The following is a 20,079-nucleotide window of genomic DNA, read 5'->3' as shown; positions in this document are numbered from 1 at the left end:
TACACTGTGAAAGGCTTCTTCTGGAGGTACCTGAAAAAGAAAATCAGGTTAGGAGTGGTCTTAATGACCTGAGAGCGTGACTGCAGTGCCCAAAGGACAACCGCTTGAGGTCGGTCAAGCACGACCTTTTTGTGAGTAGTTTTCGTATTAGCTGCGTAGCTGTTGGAACCTTACAGCCAGAGATACTGCGCGGCAGTCCGTCCTGATTTAATTTACGGCAGCGAAACATTGCCATTAAGAGTAGAAGATACTAGTAGGCTACTAGTATTTGACCACAGCCCCCAAATGCCCTGGTATGGCCGAGAAAGGGGTATGCCCGCCCTCCCTATCGAAATGCTCTCACACGGCCACGCGTATAAAGCCTCTGCCAGGGAAATCCTACTCACTGCCTTCTCGTGGCGGGGGTGCTGTTTACGAAAATGAGAGGACGAAAACCGAATGTCCGACGCTTTAGCCGGATTCCAAACCAACGGTGCACATGGGCTCCAGTATCCTGCGGGAACAAATGGCGTATGAACCAATCGTTGGTCACCGGCTACCATGGGAATGCACCTCCTCACGATGCTCCACTGCCTTGTGGACGAGACCTTCAGGTCGAAGGCTCGGGGAGTGGCCCCCCTAAGAAAACCACGTGCTTCGGTCTGGGCATCCGGGCAGTATCACAGCCCTCACACAAAGTGTGGTGCATATATATTTGGTGCCCTCTTGTAGTAAATTTATGTGTTCAAATAAACAGATGCCTTAGAAATATAGCTCCCATCTGCTGGGATCACCGGGTTAGTAACAGTGAGGTTAGACACAAGGTATTAGGGAATGATGGTAAATCAGTTGATGAGGTTGTGAATCTTCATCGACTGAGATGGTTGGGCCACGTGTCACGTATGCCTGAACACCGATTACCACGACGTGCAATGCTAACTGGTGTCGGCGATGGTTGGAAGAATGTTGAGGGCGGCCAAACCAAAACGTGGCATCAGTGCTTGAAGATAGTAACTTCTAGTCTGAGCCATGTTGGTAGATGCAGACTACTCGGTTGGGATCCGCGTGACTATCGTAACCAATGGTTGGAGACTCTTGGTGATATGGCGCTGAATCGATCACAATGGCGTCGGTGTATACACTCTGTCTTCCCTTAAACTAAAAGATTAAAATCGCTTCATATCTTTCTTTCTACGAACTAATTCTTTCTTCCTGTACTATATCCTTATCGCAATCTTTCTTTTATACATTACCACCACTGAATTAACTACTATGAATCCGGTGTTGATCTTGCTGTGCTAATGAGGTATAGCAGCTTGGACCGATGCATATATGTGCCTGGTCCTACGTCGTAGTTGACTGACTGACAGCCAGAGACGGAAATCCGTGGGATAAGGCGAGGTGTGTATTCTTATGGCTGACCTTTTCTAACCCCACCCTTCCTTATGGAGAGGCAGCATCGGTGTTATGCTGGTTGTCTGAAGGAAACACCTTACTGCCGTCACATCTCTGTATAATCAGCAGAACAATGTCGCCCTCGGACCTTAAGTTTACTGCTTTTAGTCTTACCGCCTGTTTAGCAGAACCTCGAGGAATGATTGTTCCAGTCAGTACAGCTTGATTGGCTTATTACGATAGGCAAGCCCGACCACCACGTCAAGGTAGCAGCAACGGTCGGGATCTGAGGATTACTATGCGTCCTATTTGTTTTATAAAACGGTAAGTGACTGAAACTCCACAGAGACGCTCGGTAAAATGACTTATTCAAAAGTAATGTTTGGTTCTGTAAACCTCATGCAACGTCCAACATAAACAGTTCTACGTGTTCTATTCTAAATAATGAATTTAATTGGTTACCAAATCAATGATTTATACTCCCGATGATTAGCTTATCAAAAAACAAACGAGTGGACAATCTAGTTGTCATGAAAATAGAATAAACTAATCATTTAAAAAGCTCAAGTGAAAATTTACTCTGGTAACTGAAGTTGATTGGTTTTTTAATACATTTGAAATGGCTTCACTTATTTCATCTCTCTCATACTGAGTGGAACCAAGTACTGAAGGATCTGACCCCAAATATGGTTGGATACCTGCTAGACCTAACACGTTAAACACTGCATTCACTGATGGCGTATTCGTTGAGCAGCTGGCACTGCCGCTAGGTTGGTTAGATCCGATTGATCCATTTTGATTCGACGACAGAATTGAAAATAAACCTCGTGGATCACCAAATGTTTTTGGAAATACGGTTTCCAAATTTAGTACAAACAACCGGCATTCATCTTGATCGACCCAAACGCGGTTGGCTAAACTATCTTCTAGGTATACCTACGGAACAAGGAGAAAAATCATTTGTCACAACAGAAATAGAACTACTATAATAATGATGGAAATTCCGATGGAACTTTCAACCATAACTAACCTTTACTAGTTTTGAAGGCCATTTCGCTTGACTGCTCAAGGCTAAATACAGTATATTTGCGATAAGAACCTAAAGTAAGGTAAAAGAAAATAATAACCATTGGTTTATAACATAACACGCTCTAATCACGAAACGTGCGTTCAAAGTATTGTAGTGAACAAGAACACGGGTGGGGGCAATCGAATGTATTTAACACAAAATTACAGAACTTGTTAATAAAATCTAACAATGATAAAGTAAATGCTTAATTTGCATTCTGTTTCCATTCTTTACTGTTAGATCCTCTTGTCTCTCTGCTGCCAAACCTTCTGTTCACGACTAACATCATATACTACTTATGTCAATATAAGTAGTACACACCACAGTATCACTCAAACAGTCAACAACCTTAAGACATCTATTCTATTTTCAATTTACGCCACGATAGATAGCGAATTTTGAAGTTTATATGCCCTAGATAACTCAATCAATCCTGGCTTGGAATCAAGTTATGTTACCTCATACCTTTTAAATTGCAACGAGTAGTATTTCGCAACTTTTTTTCTGTTAATAGTTGGTCATGAGATGCTTTCGACAATAACCTGGAATACAACGTAATAAATAGTATCTTGGAAAGAACAAGATAAAGACTTGATATTTCCAATGTGCTTATCAAAGTTTTGTGTGTTTGATATAGGTTTAGTACATGCAAAGCGATAAACTATGCAACAGAATGGGTGTAAATTTGAGTCATTTCAATTCATAGAACAAGCTAATTGCTCTACTTATTGTAAATGCCCTTACATTGGTAAGTGTGTCAATGATACAAGGAGAGGAGCTAAACCTACAATTTGCCAACTTTAATAAATACGTATATTCACCAAAGGAACCAGATACATACTAAATTTCAATTCCTAACTAAACCGGACAAATAATTGCTGAAATGTTTTTGCATGAGCACAGATGACTTGATTTCTATAAAATATGTTAGCACTCATAACAAAGATCCAAGTGAAACACTTACATGAAGTCCACGAATTCGAGCCATGATCGTTGTGATAGCAGCCGAGGGTAGGGAAATTCCCAGTTCCCGTGGACTAAGAGATAAAATCAAAATAAGCTGGTCCAAAATAGTAGGTCGAATAAACACATTTGGATGATCCTGTGCTAGTACCAGAAGGCCAAGTGAAATACCGGGCAATAATCGCGAACCTACGCCACTATGGACCGGGCGAAAATCAGAACCGGATGACAAAGAGGAGCCCAAAGTACCATGCCCAGAACTAGTTTTTAACTGGTTCAATGCTGCAGATACTAGAAATTCTACCAGATTAATATCATTAGCAGACAAAGCTGCCTCCACTCGAGTAACTAATTCGGACGGATCAACTAAAAAAGTTATATAGTGCATAAGTTAGAGGAAGAGAACAGATTGAGAATATTGCTGGAAAACTATCGTATACAACCTTACCTTCTACTGATTGAGTTTTAGTTTTTTTGGCAAGATTTCCATGTGAAACTGAAACCTTCTTTGATTTACTTCCTAACGTTCTCAAGATAAAATCAAATACATAGAGAACATACCCAATGAAATAAGATCACCCGATGGAATGGCAGCTGAAATGTAAGAAACACATTATTACTATACACCATTAGGGATTTGCCCAAAGGTCCATTGAAAGACAATAGGACTATGGTTAATTCAATTTACTCACATTGTAGTTTTTCTTGTTATTTCAGCGGTATAAATTAAAGTGAATTTTCATCTTTTTCAAATAGTGCCTTAAAGATGAGTATGTTTTGGTGATCCTTTCAAGTCACTGAAACCTAACCATAAGCTAAGAGTAGATTAAGCAATAATCCTTGACCAATTAAAGCTGTCCAGGACTTCAGTAGTCCCTAACTGTATGTCAACACGACTAGTGATATTTGCAGTTACTACACCTGAAGTGATAAGAGGATGGGTCAGCGAAACGGTCTAACAACGTGTAGATACACATGACAGTAAGGTGAAAGTACCTGAGTTTCAATAAAAAACATCTCAAATAAAAACCAAAGAGCCTTATTATACAATATGATAGCCATTTACAAAATGGAGTTAGATGTATTTGGCTTAGGGTCACAATTTGTGAGTGCTAGTGACACTATTTGAGTACCCAGAGCGGAAGAGATGGAAGAAAGTTCCAACATGTAACCAACTGATGAAAAGTCAAATTCTTTAATAACCGAACCACAGGTACAAAATGAAGAATGAGTTTTCAAAAACTGACAAAGCAAAAATAAAACCGGAGTTAATTTTAGGATGAAGATTAAAATTAATTATCAGATATCCGGCTCCAAATTACACATGATTCATTTGCAGTTCATTATCAGTTTGAATTTTATGAAATAGTAAAAATCGTGATTGGCTAACTTTAAGTATTTGTGAGAAAAAGCCGTATTCAAAATGATAGCAAACTGATAGAATCGGCAAACAAAGATTTCTATAGGAGAAGCAAAACTGCTCAACAATCCTAAATTAGTTTACAATTGTTATTAAAGTATATTATTGGCCCTCAATAGATATACCGTCTCGAGAAGCGTTTTAGGCGTGGTAATCAGTTATAATCCCTGCCTGTTCAAACCGAAAAATGTGGTACAAGTTTCGAGCTTGCAACATAGTGAGCCGATGCCACGCTTACAGCTAAGATAAAATTAGAACATCTTATACCATGTCAACTTTTATGCTTGAGAATAACATTTATTACTGTACTCAACGAATAGATAACGCTTTCTTTTTGGAAGCGACTTTATTAAATATGTGGAAGCATCATAAGTTTGACTACCGTTTTAAGGCAAACATCTCATTGTTTATATAATTACGGTTAAAATCTGACCTTTAAAAAGTGCTGAAGCATAACTTATGTTGGTTTCGGAAGGAAAGCAGCCAATATAGTAACAATCGCGAATGAAACGAATTACTTTTCCGAAAGAAATTAACCGATTTCATGAGAACAAGTCCCCGTTATATATTAAAAGCATGAATCCCCACACAAAATTAGGTCTGCAAAAGTATTGTTGGTAGACAAGATTATCAAATAATACAGTAATGAACTAGACTCTTTCTGGCTAATTACTAAAGATGAGTTGCTGAACACCCAATACGTATGAACTTTGTATGCAATCTTCGACAGATGAGACAAGATAATAAAATTACCATCGATACATTCACTTAAATTGACTATATAGGGTCACGGCAAATTATATTCTCAAACTATAGAGCGTCATGTTAGGGTCCTACAGGGTTTAGTAATAATATTTTCTTGATTTACATAAATAGCCTTCCTCAGACAGTATCCTCTGAGACATGTATTACTGCTGAGAATCTAAAGCTTTAGAATCAGCATGATAAACCGGAACTCTGTGAGAATCTGATATAACTTCAAAGTTTGGTGAACAACAGTGGAGTTGCTTTCAACACTTTAAAGTAGCTTCCTTTAGTGTAGTTCATTTGCGACACAGAAAAATTAGGCAATTTTCTGCTTGTGATGTTACTAGTTGGAAAATGGGTACTTGTCCTGGTTACCGATGATCTAAAATTACATGTTAAATTTGACAAATATCATCATTTTCATTATTCTTTTACTTTTTCATAAAAAGTGGTTGTGTCTTTCTTAATTGAAAGATTTCTTCTGGTTGAACCTTTCCGTTTCCCCCATTATTATTTTTTAATTATTATTATTGCACTACCTTACACCAATCTGGTCGTTATTGTCCTTTTTTTCTTTTACGCTCCTTACCTTTTTCTCTTCTCTCTCCCCATCCTCATTGTTTTGTGTGGCGCGTATATATTTGGTGCCCTCTCGTACCAATATTTGTGTTCAAATAAATAAATAAATAAATAATAAATGTGATAGAAAGCCGTCAGAATAAATCTTGCACTAATTACTTTGAAGCGCAATTTTTGCCAGTTTGATAGCGAAATTTTTCACTTGATTTTTGGGTTTAGTTCAGCCTCATTTGGAGTATGATAATATAGTTATTCCTTGACCACTCTAAAAGTTAAGAAGCCGCTGGATGGTATATTAATCCAAACTATGGAATTAGTTTCCAAACAGATTAAAGCCTTAAGAGGAATGGCTTAAATCACTAGGTTTCTAACCTACATAAAATAGGCAACTCACAGGCGACCTCTCAATAACTCAAAGCATAACAAAAAAACCCTACACATTATCTAAAGCACTTGCTTAAGTTCAGCTCAAAAACTTATTCTGGAAAGAATTAAGAGATTAGAAGTATGAAAAAGTATATTGGAGAGTAGACATACCTCCCACCTTTTACGTATAATCAAGTCCTAAAATTTACGCCCAGGTGAAATAGTTCAAGCAAATACCATACAATGCAAAGAAAAGCAATTGCCAACGCCCAGGCTGTAGATGCCATGTGGAAAGTGGCATGTAGTGCGATTAGTGCAAAGGACGGTACCACGAATTTCGCACGAATCTAACGCCTGTGGGTTTTAAATGGTTCAGCAAAAGTAGTTTTGTGTAGTCGTGTCAGCAGTGCTGTTCGGACGCAAACAGATTGCTATCTGAGGCCATTGCAATGGTGAGTGCTGCTAAAAGGAGGATTAACAAGCGTGATCGAGCCACATCAAATGGTACTCTCTCGGTCGACATAAACATTGATGCGAAGTTACCTCAAGCTCAGAGTCGATTGACTTACACAGACCGAACGAGGAAGGACAGAATTCAAAGAGGTTTGTTAGAAATAAAAGCTCAAGAAAGGAAATTTCTTCTGTCCCCTGCCCTCCAAATGGTAGTGGGCAGGAAATGCCTAGAAAACCTGATCGTTAGACTAGGTCTGTTTCTAGCAGAAAGAACAGAAACCTGATTACCCAAGTCATCGACAATCACCCAGGATCCCACAATGTGTATGACGCGACTGTGACTGCTGATGAGTGGGTAAAAACCAAAAACAAGAAGCGACATCATCTTGTTGAAGAAGAGCCAGTTCCCTAAAAAGTAACTGAGAAATTGAAGATTGATCATAATGATAGATCAGTACAAAGAGACGAGAAGATCGAGGAGAGTAAAAACTAGGGTTAAATACTGGAGAGATAGATCTTAGAGCAATGCCGAAGCCATTTAGATGGTCTTCAGACCTGTAACACAAATGCCCTGAGAGCGTTTAACAACCGATCGGAGCCAGGTGTACAGATAGACTCACCTAAGCTGGATGTAATCGCCGTCACAGAAACTTGCCTGACCCAGTCAATAGACGATAGGGAACATGATTCTGAAACTTTCACATTAGCAAGTCGACAAAATCCGGAAGCGTAAAAGAAGAGGGGCAGCACTATTTATTAGAAGTACTATTCCATTTATTGTTATTGATAACGTATCCCATGAAAGTGGGACTTGCGAATCTGTTCGTTGCTGCCTGGAATACAAGAGCTATTGATTGGTTTGGTCTACCACAGTTCAAACTGTGAGGTGAATGAGGTCTCGCTAAACGGTTTCGAGATATGGTTATCAAGTGGTCGATGTTTAATTTTAGGAAACTTTAATCCACCTACTATAAAATGGAAAAATCCGAGGACTGAATTGTTAGAAAATTCCTTCGAACAGGAACTAGTTGACTTGGTTATCTCATGTGCCGTAGTGCGACATGTGAAAGAAATAACTAGGTATGACCCGGACTCTAAATCATCCTTACTAGGCCTCATATTGATCCATTATGATGATGACGTCACAAACCTGGATTATATCCCACCTCCAGGTAAAAGTGACTATAGCTGTTAGTAACGAAAGTGTGTCAGCCCAAGCCGGACCAAATATCTGGAAAGCAAATATACGGGGACTATACACTCACTATCCTTAGTAGATTGGACATTAGAACCAGAATACACCATTGGAACGTCTTGGAAGGTATTCAGAGATTTGTACATAAAAGTCGCTGCATCGCACATCCCTTGGACTACACAAAGGGGTCCGAGTGACTCCCTACCGTGGTTCACTGAGGAGGTCCACAATCTTCTCCATAAGAGAAGAATGTGGGAGACTTAAGTCACTGGGCAATGACGGGACAAAATCTCAATATCGGGAAGCTCGAAATATTTGTGCCTCGAGCGTCCGCAAGTCCAGTAGGTTGCACGAAGAACTTGTCGAGGAATCTATAGATTACCCTAAACGTTTATATTTGTATCAAAACAAAATGACTGAGGGAAGAGGAAATATTACAGTATTATGAGGAGGTAATAGTACTTCACCAGTGCTGGGGGACGATTATGGAAATACTCAGGTATTCTCGAATAACTTTAGCAATGTATTTACCGTAGAGACATCCTCTCCTTCAATTCATACAAACTCCACACACACTGGACACTATGACCGTTAAGAAACACGATTTCTTCGGTCTAAATGAGCTTGATGTAGACAGATCCATGAGACTCGATGAAATGTATCACAGGTTAATAAAAGAACTAGCGAATTTTGTCTCAAATCCCTTAAGCATATGTTTCAACCTATCTGTAATCCATGGTCGATTACCAAAGGACTGGAACAATGTTATAGTAAGTCCTGTCTTCATGACAGGTATGAAACATAAACCCGAGGACTATCGACCAGCATGGTTGTTAAAATTTTAGAAAAGGTTGTTCGGAAGTTGTTTAAGTATCTCGACGAAAACCAGATTATTTCTAAAAATCAGCATGGATTTAGAACAGGTTATTCCTGTCTCATTAAATTAATAATAACCCGTGAAAGTCGGTGCGCATTTAAAGATAAAAAGTCACCTATAGATGTAGACTACATTGAATTCAGCAAGACTTTGACAAAAATCCTGACAACCGACTGTTATATGAGTTAAGTAATGTCGAGATTGCAGACAATTTATTAATGATGATGAAGGACTTTCTAATTGTGCGTCAAAAAGTTGCATAGCTGGGTAATTGTGTTTACCGGAGTGCCCCAGGGTACAGTTTGGGGGCCAGTGTTGTTCATCCTGCATGTAAATGACCTTAGTCTCCTATCATCATCGGTCTTGTTATATGCTGATGTCAAGATATAGAGAGCGACAAAAATATGATAGTACAGATCTTAAAAATTACCTGTAGGAATTATCTGAATGGTCTAAATTTGGTAGTTGCCGATAAATGCTTCCAAGTGCACTATGATGCATATTGGTCACCAAGGTACAGATACATACACGGTGAATAACATTGAGCTACCTGTCGTTCACACACACAATGACCTAGGAGTCATCGTTATCGAAGAATTAAAAACTAATACTACTACGTTCGATAAATACCAAAGGTTTAGAACCCTATGGTCAATATGTAGAGCCTTTAGTCATGCAAATGCTAAAACCTTTTTGACTTTATGTACAGTATTTATCCGTCGTAAACTGGAATACTGCATACAACCGAATAGCCCGTCTAAAAAGAAACAGTACGCTGTTGGAAAAGGTTCAAAGAACCGCAAGTAAGCTGACTCTCGGGACAGCACAGCTCCTATTTTATGCTCAACTGGCCAAAATAAACCTATTTCCACTGTCATATCGAAGAACCAGAGGTGAATTGACTACAGTTTTCAAATTACTTGGTGATAAATTTGCATCTGACATGTCATCATTTTTCTTGTCTTTCAAAACAGAGAAATTACGAGGACAATAAAAACGTTCATGAGACCGGAACAAATTGCTTGTCTGCTGACTATCGACTTTCCCATCGAATCATCAAATGGAATTCATTACCTCTACACGTGATCGGACCTGTAGACGCTTTCAAAAGAAAATTGGATCAAATGAGACCACTATTGCCGGAACTAACACAGGCCACCTGTCTCGTGCAAACTGAAACTGAAATCTGTCACAAGGAAACGCGAAATTATCTAAGGGGTTCGGAGCACTATCACACTAATTTCACCTTTTCTGCATTGACCTTATACCCAGGTGCTTAACTGATGGCACTGTGATTATTTTGCCACTAGGAACGAAAGCTTATTAGGCGAAAGCTCCTCTCATTTTGTTCCTCAACACCAAAAACACTTGTTACTTCGTTGGACATGGTTCAGCTAATACTTATAATAGTAAACTAGAAAACAACTACAGATGAAGTAGTCTGAAAATACAACTAACATTGACATAGACATAGAGCAGGTTTGATCCGAGTATGACTATTTATATAGTCACACAGAAAATATTTAATATTAGTTGTACTTGGTATTTGTTCAGATGCGTAAACAAATTAGGATTTGAGGCGATAAACCTTATTCCTCAGGAAGAATTTGTGGATTATCAAGGTAATTAAGTACATGAGTTACCCCTTTTGTGTTCTCTCATCGCAAAACGAGTGAAGAGGTATGGATAAGCACTACCCAAATCGGCAACGCTTCTGGGGTATCATCCACTGATGGATGTGACTGAGCACTTGAAGGTCAAACCGACGCGAAACGATTGGTGTGTCACCTCGACAATTCGTAAGGTTTTGCAGAAGCGGTCAAATTAAGACATTTTTATTTGAATTGAGTTTCGTCACACCATTTCTTATAGCGTCCATCCATCAAGTAACATACGCGCGCTATTCAAAAAGGAGCGTATTTTATAGTACTGATCGTTAAATTACGCATCAAGACTACTGTTTAAGCTTTAAATAAATTTATTTAGGTCAAAGTAGTCCCTAGGAGTACCATTCTTTCTCTAGAGAAGTTTGTCATCTATACTTCACAAATACAGATGCAAAAAAACTAAAGGCACTGGTATTTATTCTTCACCGTTGAATATATCTTCGAGTATTGCTTGTATCCATAGGTGCTAAGGTCTTTTTGTAACTACGGAAGCCGGTTTTTTCATTGTTGTTAGGCACATTTATTTTTTCATACATGAACATAAAACAAACTTATGGCGCAATTAAAACATCGCTGTGGCAGACCTGCATGCTATTTCGCTGTCGATGATGGGATGCAACGTGATAACTGCAATAGGTAGTATTGTAGGGCCAGTGAAATATTACTGAACCCTAACCAAATCATCCGACTTCTGGGTCACTGAGTATCGAACAAGTCGTCGATCGTCGTGAAGGTCAAGGACAACCAACGCGCATTAGTTAATCGTTCGCCATGGACTGACCCATGCAGCGGTGGTCTTGCTTTCGCTTGTATCTACTTTAAACAATATATTTCTGTGACTAGGTCCTCTGTGTTATACGATCTTAAAAGCAGTCATCCTGGGTTATCCACGCTAGATGCTGATCGCGAGTCTTGTTATCGAAGTTAGCTGTTTCGTCACACCGTTCTCGTCTAATTCGAGTGGACCTCCAAACATTCGACGTAGATAATCTACCTTGGTGAACTACAGTAACACAATGTGTGCACCGGACTTACACCGACTGAATAAAAACGGTGCTGCAAGCCATTATCACGTTGGTTGCTCAAAGAATGTTGTTCTACAAAGTCTCTGCTGATTTTAGAGGCGATTGGGCCGCTGAATATAGCAAGATAATTAGGCAGCAGTAGATGGACAGAATTCCACTTTCGAGGAAACTGAGATCGTTATCATGAGCCCAGCTCTAGATCTAAATGAGACCATAAAGGTGGACCCAATCAAAGAAACATATATGTATGTGGATGTAGGCACTGTCACAAGGAAAAAGAGTGCCTTGTGAAGAAGAAGCTACCTATAGACAGTACTAAGGCATGTGGATCTGAGGTTTCAGTTCGGGATTCACACACCAATGCAATACAAAGTATGGGGAGCCAAGTCTGAGTGGTGTAGAGGATGTGATCAAGAGACAAAATAAAGTGAATGAGTGGCTCATAGTAACACCTAGAAAAAGAAGAGTAAGAAAACAGAATATTACTTCCGCGTTTGACGCTAAATTGTAATCGGATTGCGGGGGAGAAACGACTTCAGGAACCAAAATTCCACAGTGTGTTAAGACAGATCTCACTGAGAGGTCAGTCATTTTTCACAAGTTATAAGAATCTTTCGATAAGGAAACAAAGGCAAGATTAGAGCAAGTCCTCAGTCATATTAAGTTCCTAATAAGCAAGCTACTCCCAGGAGCTGTTTCTGGAGTTAGCATCTGTAAGCTTTATAGAATATGACAAAAAGTGGATTCTGAAAGTACTCAGAAAAGCCGCCTTTTGAAAGTTAACTTTGCTACAGTTGAAGAAGGAAACCTGAAACTAGGAAACTCACGCAAACTGATTGGATCCGGAATATACGTCCGTGAGGATCTCAGTATGGCCAATCGCATTAAGAGACGAGCTGCAGAAGTAGAAATGAATGAGCGCTGCCAAAACGGTGAAGGAAACCTCGTTCTTAAGGGTTGACAAATTGCAAACGTTCGGAACAAAACGATCCTCAAACCACTGTGGGTGGTAAGCGAAAGTTCTTCACAAAATTAAGGGTGTACTACACAAATGCTTGCAGCCCACTAAATAAAATGGTGAAGCTCAAAACAGTGGTGGGTAAAGAAGAACCGGGTGTTGTTGCTATCTCAGAAACATGGTTAATATCAGTAGTTTTTGATTATGAAATTCAATTGACTGGTTTTTCTATCCAATAGGGCTGAGAGGATCAACTTTGGGGGAAGCGCGGTTATTCTGTACACGAAAAGTACCTTAACCATACGAGCATTTGAGACAGTGGCACAAGACTCAGGGACACGTAAACTGGTTCGTTGCAAGCTAAAATGTAGAAGGTAACATATTGAATTAGTTGAAACATGTCGTAGTCAAGAATGTGTAGTAGATGACTTTCTCCTGATCAAACTTAAGTCTCGGTGTAATAGGGGTAAAAGCCTTATAGTAGGCGACCATAATGCACCGTAGACAGACTGGGTAATAAACTTAGAAGTAGGGTTGTCGATAACGTTATTCGATTGAAAACCATCAGAAACCTCATTTGCACCAGCCTTATTCCAACACATTAGAGATCCTACCAGATATGAATTCAACGCGTGCTATTCAAAAAGGACAGTGGTATTTCAACTCTGGGTATATTTTACAGTATTGATCCTTAAATTATGCATCAAGACAACTGTTTTTCCTTTAATTGAATTTATTTCAGTAAAAGTAATTCACAAGATTATTCGATGTTTACTAAGTTAAAAGAAGAGTTGTTAGAAAATTGCTGTCAGCCTTGTCACAGCAGGTACGATCGAACGCTACAGGTCGGTAAGAAATAAGTGTGATTAAAATCCGGAGAGTTCAGAGATAATATGAAATGAATTTGTCACAATCTGCACTCAAGTAGCTTAAAAGAATATTCTCGTACATAAATTACAAAACAATGATGCATCATTGGATTTCCAACTTAATGAAAGCAGGGAGTGAATCTGAAATGTTAGAGGGATGTCAGAAAAAAAACAGATGCTATGGCTGGCTATTTTGCGGCAGTTTTCAGTCAGGAACCTCTTCTAGACAAAGAGCTAGAGTCTACAAAACGCCTTCTCACCGTTTGCTTTGATCAACACGATGTACTTAATGCTCTTAGCACCTTAGGCACTGAAAAGTCAACAGGACCAGATGAACTACACCCCAAAATCTTGAGACCTATTGCACAATATATCGCGGCTCCACTGACTGTGATATTCAATATGTCACTTGAACAAGGTGAGTTACCTACGGGCCAGAAGGAAGCAGTTGTCACTTCCATTCATAAAACAGGACCAAGACAACTTTCATAGAGTTACAGACCTGTAAGCTTCACCAGTGTTGCAGTTAAAATATCGGAAAGAATAGTCAAACGGACCATGATGGCACTTATGGAGACCAATAACTTGCTAAACATAGGACAACATGATTTTAGAAAGGGTCTATCTTGTACAACGAACCTCCTTATAGCAAGGGAGTTCTGGATAAAGGCGTTAGACAACGGAAACTCAGTGGATGTTGTCTACATAGACTTCAGCAAAGCACTTGACAAGATGCCAACAAATAGACTTCTATTGAAGTTGGAAAACCTTGGTATTGCCGGGCCTTTTTCAAAATGGATTAGGGATATCCATAAGGTCGTAGACAGAAGGTAAGAATAAATTCCAAGTGCTCCAGTTGGAGACCGGTGCTTAGTGGAGTATATCAAGGTTCTGTCCTAGGTCCTTTGTTGTATGTAAATGTAATTATACACTGACTATGTAAACGACTGGCGATAAATAACGGGAGACGCAGATGCACACGCACTTCAGGCAGACTTAAATAATGTGATTGACTTGTAGAGAAGGGCTGTGGCCTATTAACGCGGAAAGTGCGTTTACGTGTAATTTGGGGATACAAATGCTAATAGGTACAGCATAGTGGAAGTGCCTGTACCCGTGGTCCGATTTCATAAGGATATTGGGGTGAAAGTGAGTTATGATCTTAAAACGACGACCCATTGACAGGAGGTCACAGCTCAGATGTTTAAAACCTTCTGGGCTTTAAAACGGACATTCACTACGTTAGATACTACCATGTTCACTACAGTACACACAACCTTAGTGAGAACTAAGCTTGAAAACTGCGTTCTAGCTGCAAGTCCCGGTTTAAAAGGCGACTCGAATATACTGGAAACAGTGCAGAGGCCACTACCTGTGCAATTCCGGAACTCGAAGGGTTCACCATACGAAGAGCGGTTTAAAAAGCTAAACCTCTTTAATCTGTCCTATCACAGATTAAGGGGAGATCTAATTTTGATGTTTGGAGTGCTAAGAAATGATGTTAGACTCACTATATTCCCTCTTTTTCGTCACATTATATCGAGACATCTCATAGGATCGAACAGAATACCCGTGACATACAGGATTTCACACCAAGTCATCAATACATGGAACCTGCTGCGCGAAGCAGTGGTGTCCGCACCTCCAATTGACACATTCAAGAAAAAAGTGGACACTCATAGAAGCATACAAGAAAAAGGATAACATATGCCATCGGCCTTCTGTCCTCACTACATGAATCTGAATCTGAAAGTGATGCCATCGAAATGATGCATGATATAGTACGAATATTCACTGATATTATGTTGGCGCGACGACTTGCGTGTTGGAACAATTTTGAGACCTGTTTGAAAGAAGCATATAAGTAATAAGACTCCTGTGGTTGACAATTATTTTTACAGCATACGCACATTAAATATGTCATGTCAGTATTATCCTGAACAACTAACTCGTGGCGGATATTATGTATTTGAAATTGACAGATACCGTTGCTTTGGGTGTAAATAATTGTGTTCTATGCTACTTGTAACGGCAATAAGTCTACAAAATTACTGAAATTTCTCAAACTGTGAATCCAATACTAGACAATTGTCATAGAGTTGCATTTCAGTGAGTTTTTACTATAGTCATATGAATAGCATTCTGTTAGACGTTATCCAGATTTAACAAGGCCGGAAAATCTACGTTTTACCTGAAATTTCCGTTATGTAGCACGCGCACTGGTGATGAGGACACAGTAAACGATGAGTTCATGGCTAAGAATCTACGATGAACATCACTGTAAAAAAATGCACACACGTGTTGTCAAAGTTTGATACTTATAAACACATTTATTCGCAGGAAACTCTATTTGAGAATTTTCAATGCAGTTAACCAATAATTTGTGATTGATAATAAATACTCGGTTCATGTATTTAAATAACTTCAATTAAACATGCAGTCGATAACGAAGTGTATTTTTTATCACTGATTCACTGCTTAATATTATTAACTCAAATACTAAAACAACTTTATGTTCGTATATGAAAAAATAAATGTGCCTAACAACAATGAAAAAACCGGCTTCCGTAGTTACAAAAAGACCTTAGCACCTATGGATACAAGCAATACTCGAAGATATATTCAACGGTGAAGAATAAATACCAGTGCCTTTAGTTTTTTTGCATCTGTATTTGTGAAGTATAGATGACAAACTTCTCTAGAGAAAGAATGGTACTCCTAGGGACTACTTTGACCTAAATAAATTTATTTAAAGCTTAAACAGTAGTCTTGATGCGTAATTTAACGATCAGTACTATAAAATACGCTCCTTTTTGAATAGCGCGCGTATGTTACTTGATGGATGGACGCTATAAGAAATGGTGTGACGAAACTCAATTCAAATAAAAATGTCTTAATTTGACCGCTTCTGCAAAACCTTACGAATTGTCGAGGTGACACACCAATCGTTTCGCGTCGGTTTGACCTTCAAGTGCTCAGTCACATCCATCAGTGGATGATACCCCAGAAGCGTTGCCGATTTGGGTAGTGCTTATCCATACCTCTTCACTCGTTTTGCGATGAGAGAACACAAAAGGGGTAACTCATGTACTTAATTACCTTGATAATCCACAAATTCTTCCTGAGGAATAAGGTTTATCGCCTCAAATCCTAATTTGTTTACGCATCTGAACAAATACCAAGTACAACTAATATTAAATATTTTCTGTGTGACTATATAAATAGTCATACTCGGATCAAACCTGCTCTATGTCTATGTCAATGTTAGTTGTATTTTCAGACTACTTCATCTGTAGTTGTTTTCTAGTTTACTATTATAAGTATTAGCTGAACCATGTCCAACGAAGTAACAAGTGTTTTTGGTGTTGAGGAACAAAATGAGAGGAGCTTTCGCCTAATAAGCTTTCGTTCCTAGTGGCAAAATAATCACAGTGCCATCAGTTAAGCACCTGGGTATAAGGTCAATGCAGAAAAGGTGAAATTAGTGTGATAGTGCTCCGAACCCCTTAGATAATTTCGCGTTTCCTTGTGACAGATTTCAGTTTCAGTTTGCACGAGACAGGTGGCCTGTGTTAGTTCCGGCAATAGTGGTCTCATTTGATCCAATTTTCTTTTGAAAGCGTCTACAGGTCCGATCACGTGTAGAGGTAATGAATTCCATTTGATGATTCGATGGGAAAGTCGATAGTCAGCAGACAAGCAATTTGTTCCGGTCTCATGAACGCTTTTATTGTCCTCGTAATTTCTCTGTTTTGAAAGACAAGAAAAATGATGACATGTCAGATGCAAATTTATCACCAAGTAATTTGAAAACTGTAGTCAATTCACCTCTGGTTCTTCGATATGACAGTGGAAATAGGTTTATTTTGGCCAGTTGAGCATAAAATAGGAGCTGTGCTGTCCCGAGAGTCAGCTTACTTGCGGTTCTTTGAACCTTTTCCAACAGCGTACTGTTTCTTTTTAGACGGGCTATTCGGTTGTATGCAGTATTCCAGTTTACGACGGATAAATACTGTACATAAAGTCAAAAAGGTTTTAGCATTTGCATGACTAAAGGCTCTACATATTGACCATAGGGTTCTAAACCTTTGGTATTTATCGAACGTAGTAGTATTAGTTTTTAATTCTTCGATAACGATGACTCCTAGGTCATTGTGTGTGTGAACGACAGGTAGCTCAATGTTATTCACCGTGTATGTATCTGTACCTTGGTGACCAATATGCATCATAGTGCACTTGGAAGCATTTATCGGCAACTACCAAATTTAGACCATTCAGATAATTCCTACAGGTAATTTTTAAGATCTGTACTATCATATTTTTGTCGCTCTCTATATCTTGACATCAGCATATAACAAGACCGATGATGATAGGAGACTAAGGTCATTTACATGCAGGATGAACAACACTGGCCCCCAAACTGTACCCTGGGGCACTCCGGTAAACACAATTACCCAGCTATGCAACTTTTTTGACGCACAATTAGAAAGTCCTTCATCATCATTAATAAATTGTCTGCAATCTCGACATTACTTAACTCATATAACAGTCGGTTGTCAGGATTTTTGTCAAAGTCTTGCTGAATTCAATGTAGTCTACATCTATAGGTGACTTTTTATCTTTAAATGCGCACCGACTTTCACGGGTTATTATTAATTTAATGAGACAGGAATAACCTGTTCTAAATCCATGCTGATTTTTAGAAATAATCTGGTTTTCGTCGAGATACTTAAACAACTTCCGAACAACCTTTTCTAAAATTTTAACAACCATGCTGGTCGATAGTCCTCGGGTTTATGTTTCATACCTGTCATGAAGACAGGACTTACTATAACATTGTTCCAGTCCTTTGGTAATCGACCATGGATTACAGATAGGTTGAAACATATGCTTAAGGGATTTGAGACAAAATTCGCTAGTTCTTTTATTAACCTGTGATACATTTCATCGAGTCTCATGGATCTGTCTACATCAAGCTCATTTAGACCGAAGAAATCGTGTTTCTTAACGGTCATAGTGTCCAGTGTGTGTGGAGTTTGTATGAATTGAAGGAGAGGATGTCTCTACGGTAAATACATTGCTAAAGTTATTCGAGAATACCTGAGTATTTCCATAATCGTCCCCCAGCACTGGTGAAGTACTATTACCTCCTCATAATACTGTAATATTTCCTCTTCCCTCAGTCATTTTGTTTTGATACAAATATAAACGTTTAGGGTAATCTATAGATTCCTCGACAAGTTCTTCGTGCAACCTACTGGACTTGCGGACGCTCGAGGCACAAATATTTCGAGCTTCCCGATATTGAGATTTTGTCCCGTCATTGCCCAGTGACTTAAGTCTCCCACATTCTTCTCTTATGGAGAAGATTGTGGACCTCCTCAGTGAACCACGGTAGGGAGTCACTCGGACCCCTTTGTGTAGTCCAAGGGATGTGCGATGCAGCGACTTTTATGTACAAATCTCTGAATACCTTCCAAGACGTTCCAATGGTGTATTCTGGTTCTAATGTCCAATCTACTAAGGATAGTGAGTGTATAGTCCCCGTATATTTGCTTTCCAGATATTTGGTCCGGCTTGGGCTGACACACTTTCGTTACTAACAGCTATAGTCACTTTTACCTGGAGGTGGGATATAATCCAGGTTTGTGACGTCATCATCATAATGGATCAATATGAGGCCTAGTAAGGATGATTTAGAGTCCGGGTCATACCTAGTTATTTCTTTCACATGTCGCACTACGGCACATGAGATAACCAAGTCAACTAGTTCCTGTTCGAAGGAATTTTCTAACAATTCAGTCCTCGGATTTTTCCATTTTATAGTAGGTGGATTAAAGTTTCCTAAAATTAAACATCGACCACTTGATAACCATATCTCGAAACCGTTTAGCGAGACCTCATTCACCTCACAGTTTGAACTGTGGTAGACCAAACCAATCAATAGCTCTTGTATTCCAGGCAGCAACGAACAGATTCGCAAGTCCCACTTTCATGGGATACGTTATCAATAACAATAAATGGAATAGTACTTCTAATAAATAGTGCTGCCCCTCTTCTTTTACGCTTCCGGATTTTGTCGACTTGCTAATGTGAAAGTTTCAGAATCATGTTCCCTATCGTCTATTGACTGGGTCAGGCAAGTTTCTGTGACGGCGATTACATCCAGCTTAGGTGAGTCTATCTGTACACCTGGCTCCGATCGGTTGTTAAACGCTCTCAGGGCATTTGTGTTACAGGTCTGAAGACCATCTAAATGGCTTCGGCATTGCTCTAAGATCTATCTCTCCAGTATTTAACCCTAGTTTTTACTCTCCTCGATCTTCTCGTCTCTTTGTACTGATCTATCATTATGATCAATCTTCAATTTCTCAGTTACTTTTTAGGGAACTGGCTCTTCTTCAACAAGATGATGTCGCTTCTTGTTTTTGGTTTTTACCCACTCATCAGCAGTCACAGTCGCGTCATACACATTGTGGGATCCTGGGTGATTGTCGATGACTTGGGTAATCAGGTT

At 39.2% G+C, this 20,079-nt stretch overlaps 1 protein-coding gene across 1 annotated transcript in view; it reads right to left on the bottom strand.

Annotated features, from left to right (window-relative positions):
• The window catches only part of HCFC2_1 (Host cell factor 2), a 34,204-nt gene extending 23,337 nt beyond the window's left edge, over positions 1 to 10,867 (bottom strand). The window contains exons 1-7 of the mRNA XM_051207996.1: positions 10,502 to 10,867; positions 6,163 to 10,468; positions 3,968 to 4,000; positions 3,855 to 3,926; positions 3,408 to 3,772; positions 2,405 to 2,473; positions 1,954 to 2,310 (exon numbers count right to left, since the gene is read on the bottom strand). Of these exons, the coding sequence (XP_051069340.1) occupies positions 1,954 to 2,310; positions 2,405 to 2,473; positions 3,408 to 3,431 (450 nt within the window). The 5' untranslated portion in view covers positions 3,432 to 3,772; positions 3,855 to 3,926; positions 3,968 to 4,000; positions 6,163 to 10,468; positions 10,502 to 10,867. The remainder of the gene's footprint in view (positions 1 to 1,953; positions 2,311 to 2,404; positions 2,474 to 3,407; positions 3,773 to 3,854; positions 3,927 to 3,967; positions 4,001 to 6,162; positions 10,469 to 10,501) is intronic.
• Between the last annotated feature and the right edge of the window lie 9,212 nt (positions 10,868 to 20,079).

This window comes from Schistosoma haematobium, chromosome 3 (assembly GCF_000699445.3).
Source record: "Schistosoma haematobium chromosome 3, whole genome shotgun sequence".
Lineage (NCBI taxonomy): Eukaryota > Metazoa > Platyhelminthes > Trematoda > Strigeidida > Schistosomatidae > Schistosoma > Schistosoma haematobium.
This window is presented reverse-complemented; position numbering and strand designations above follow the sequence as displayed.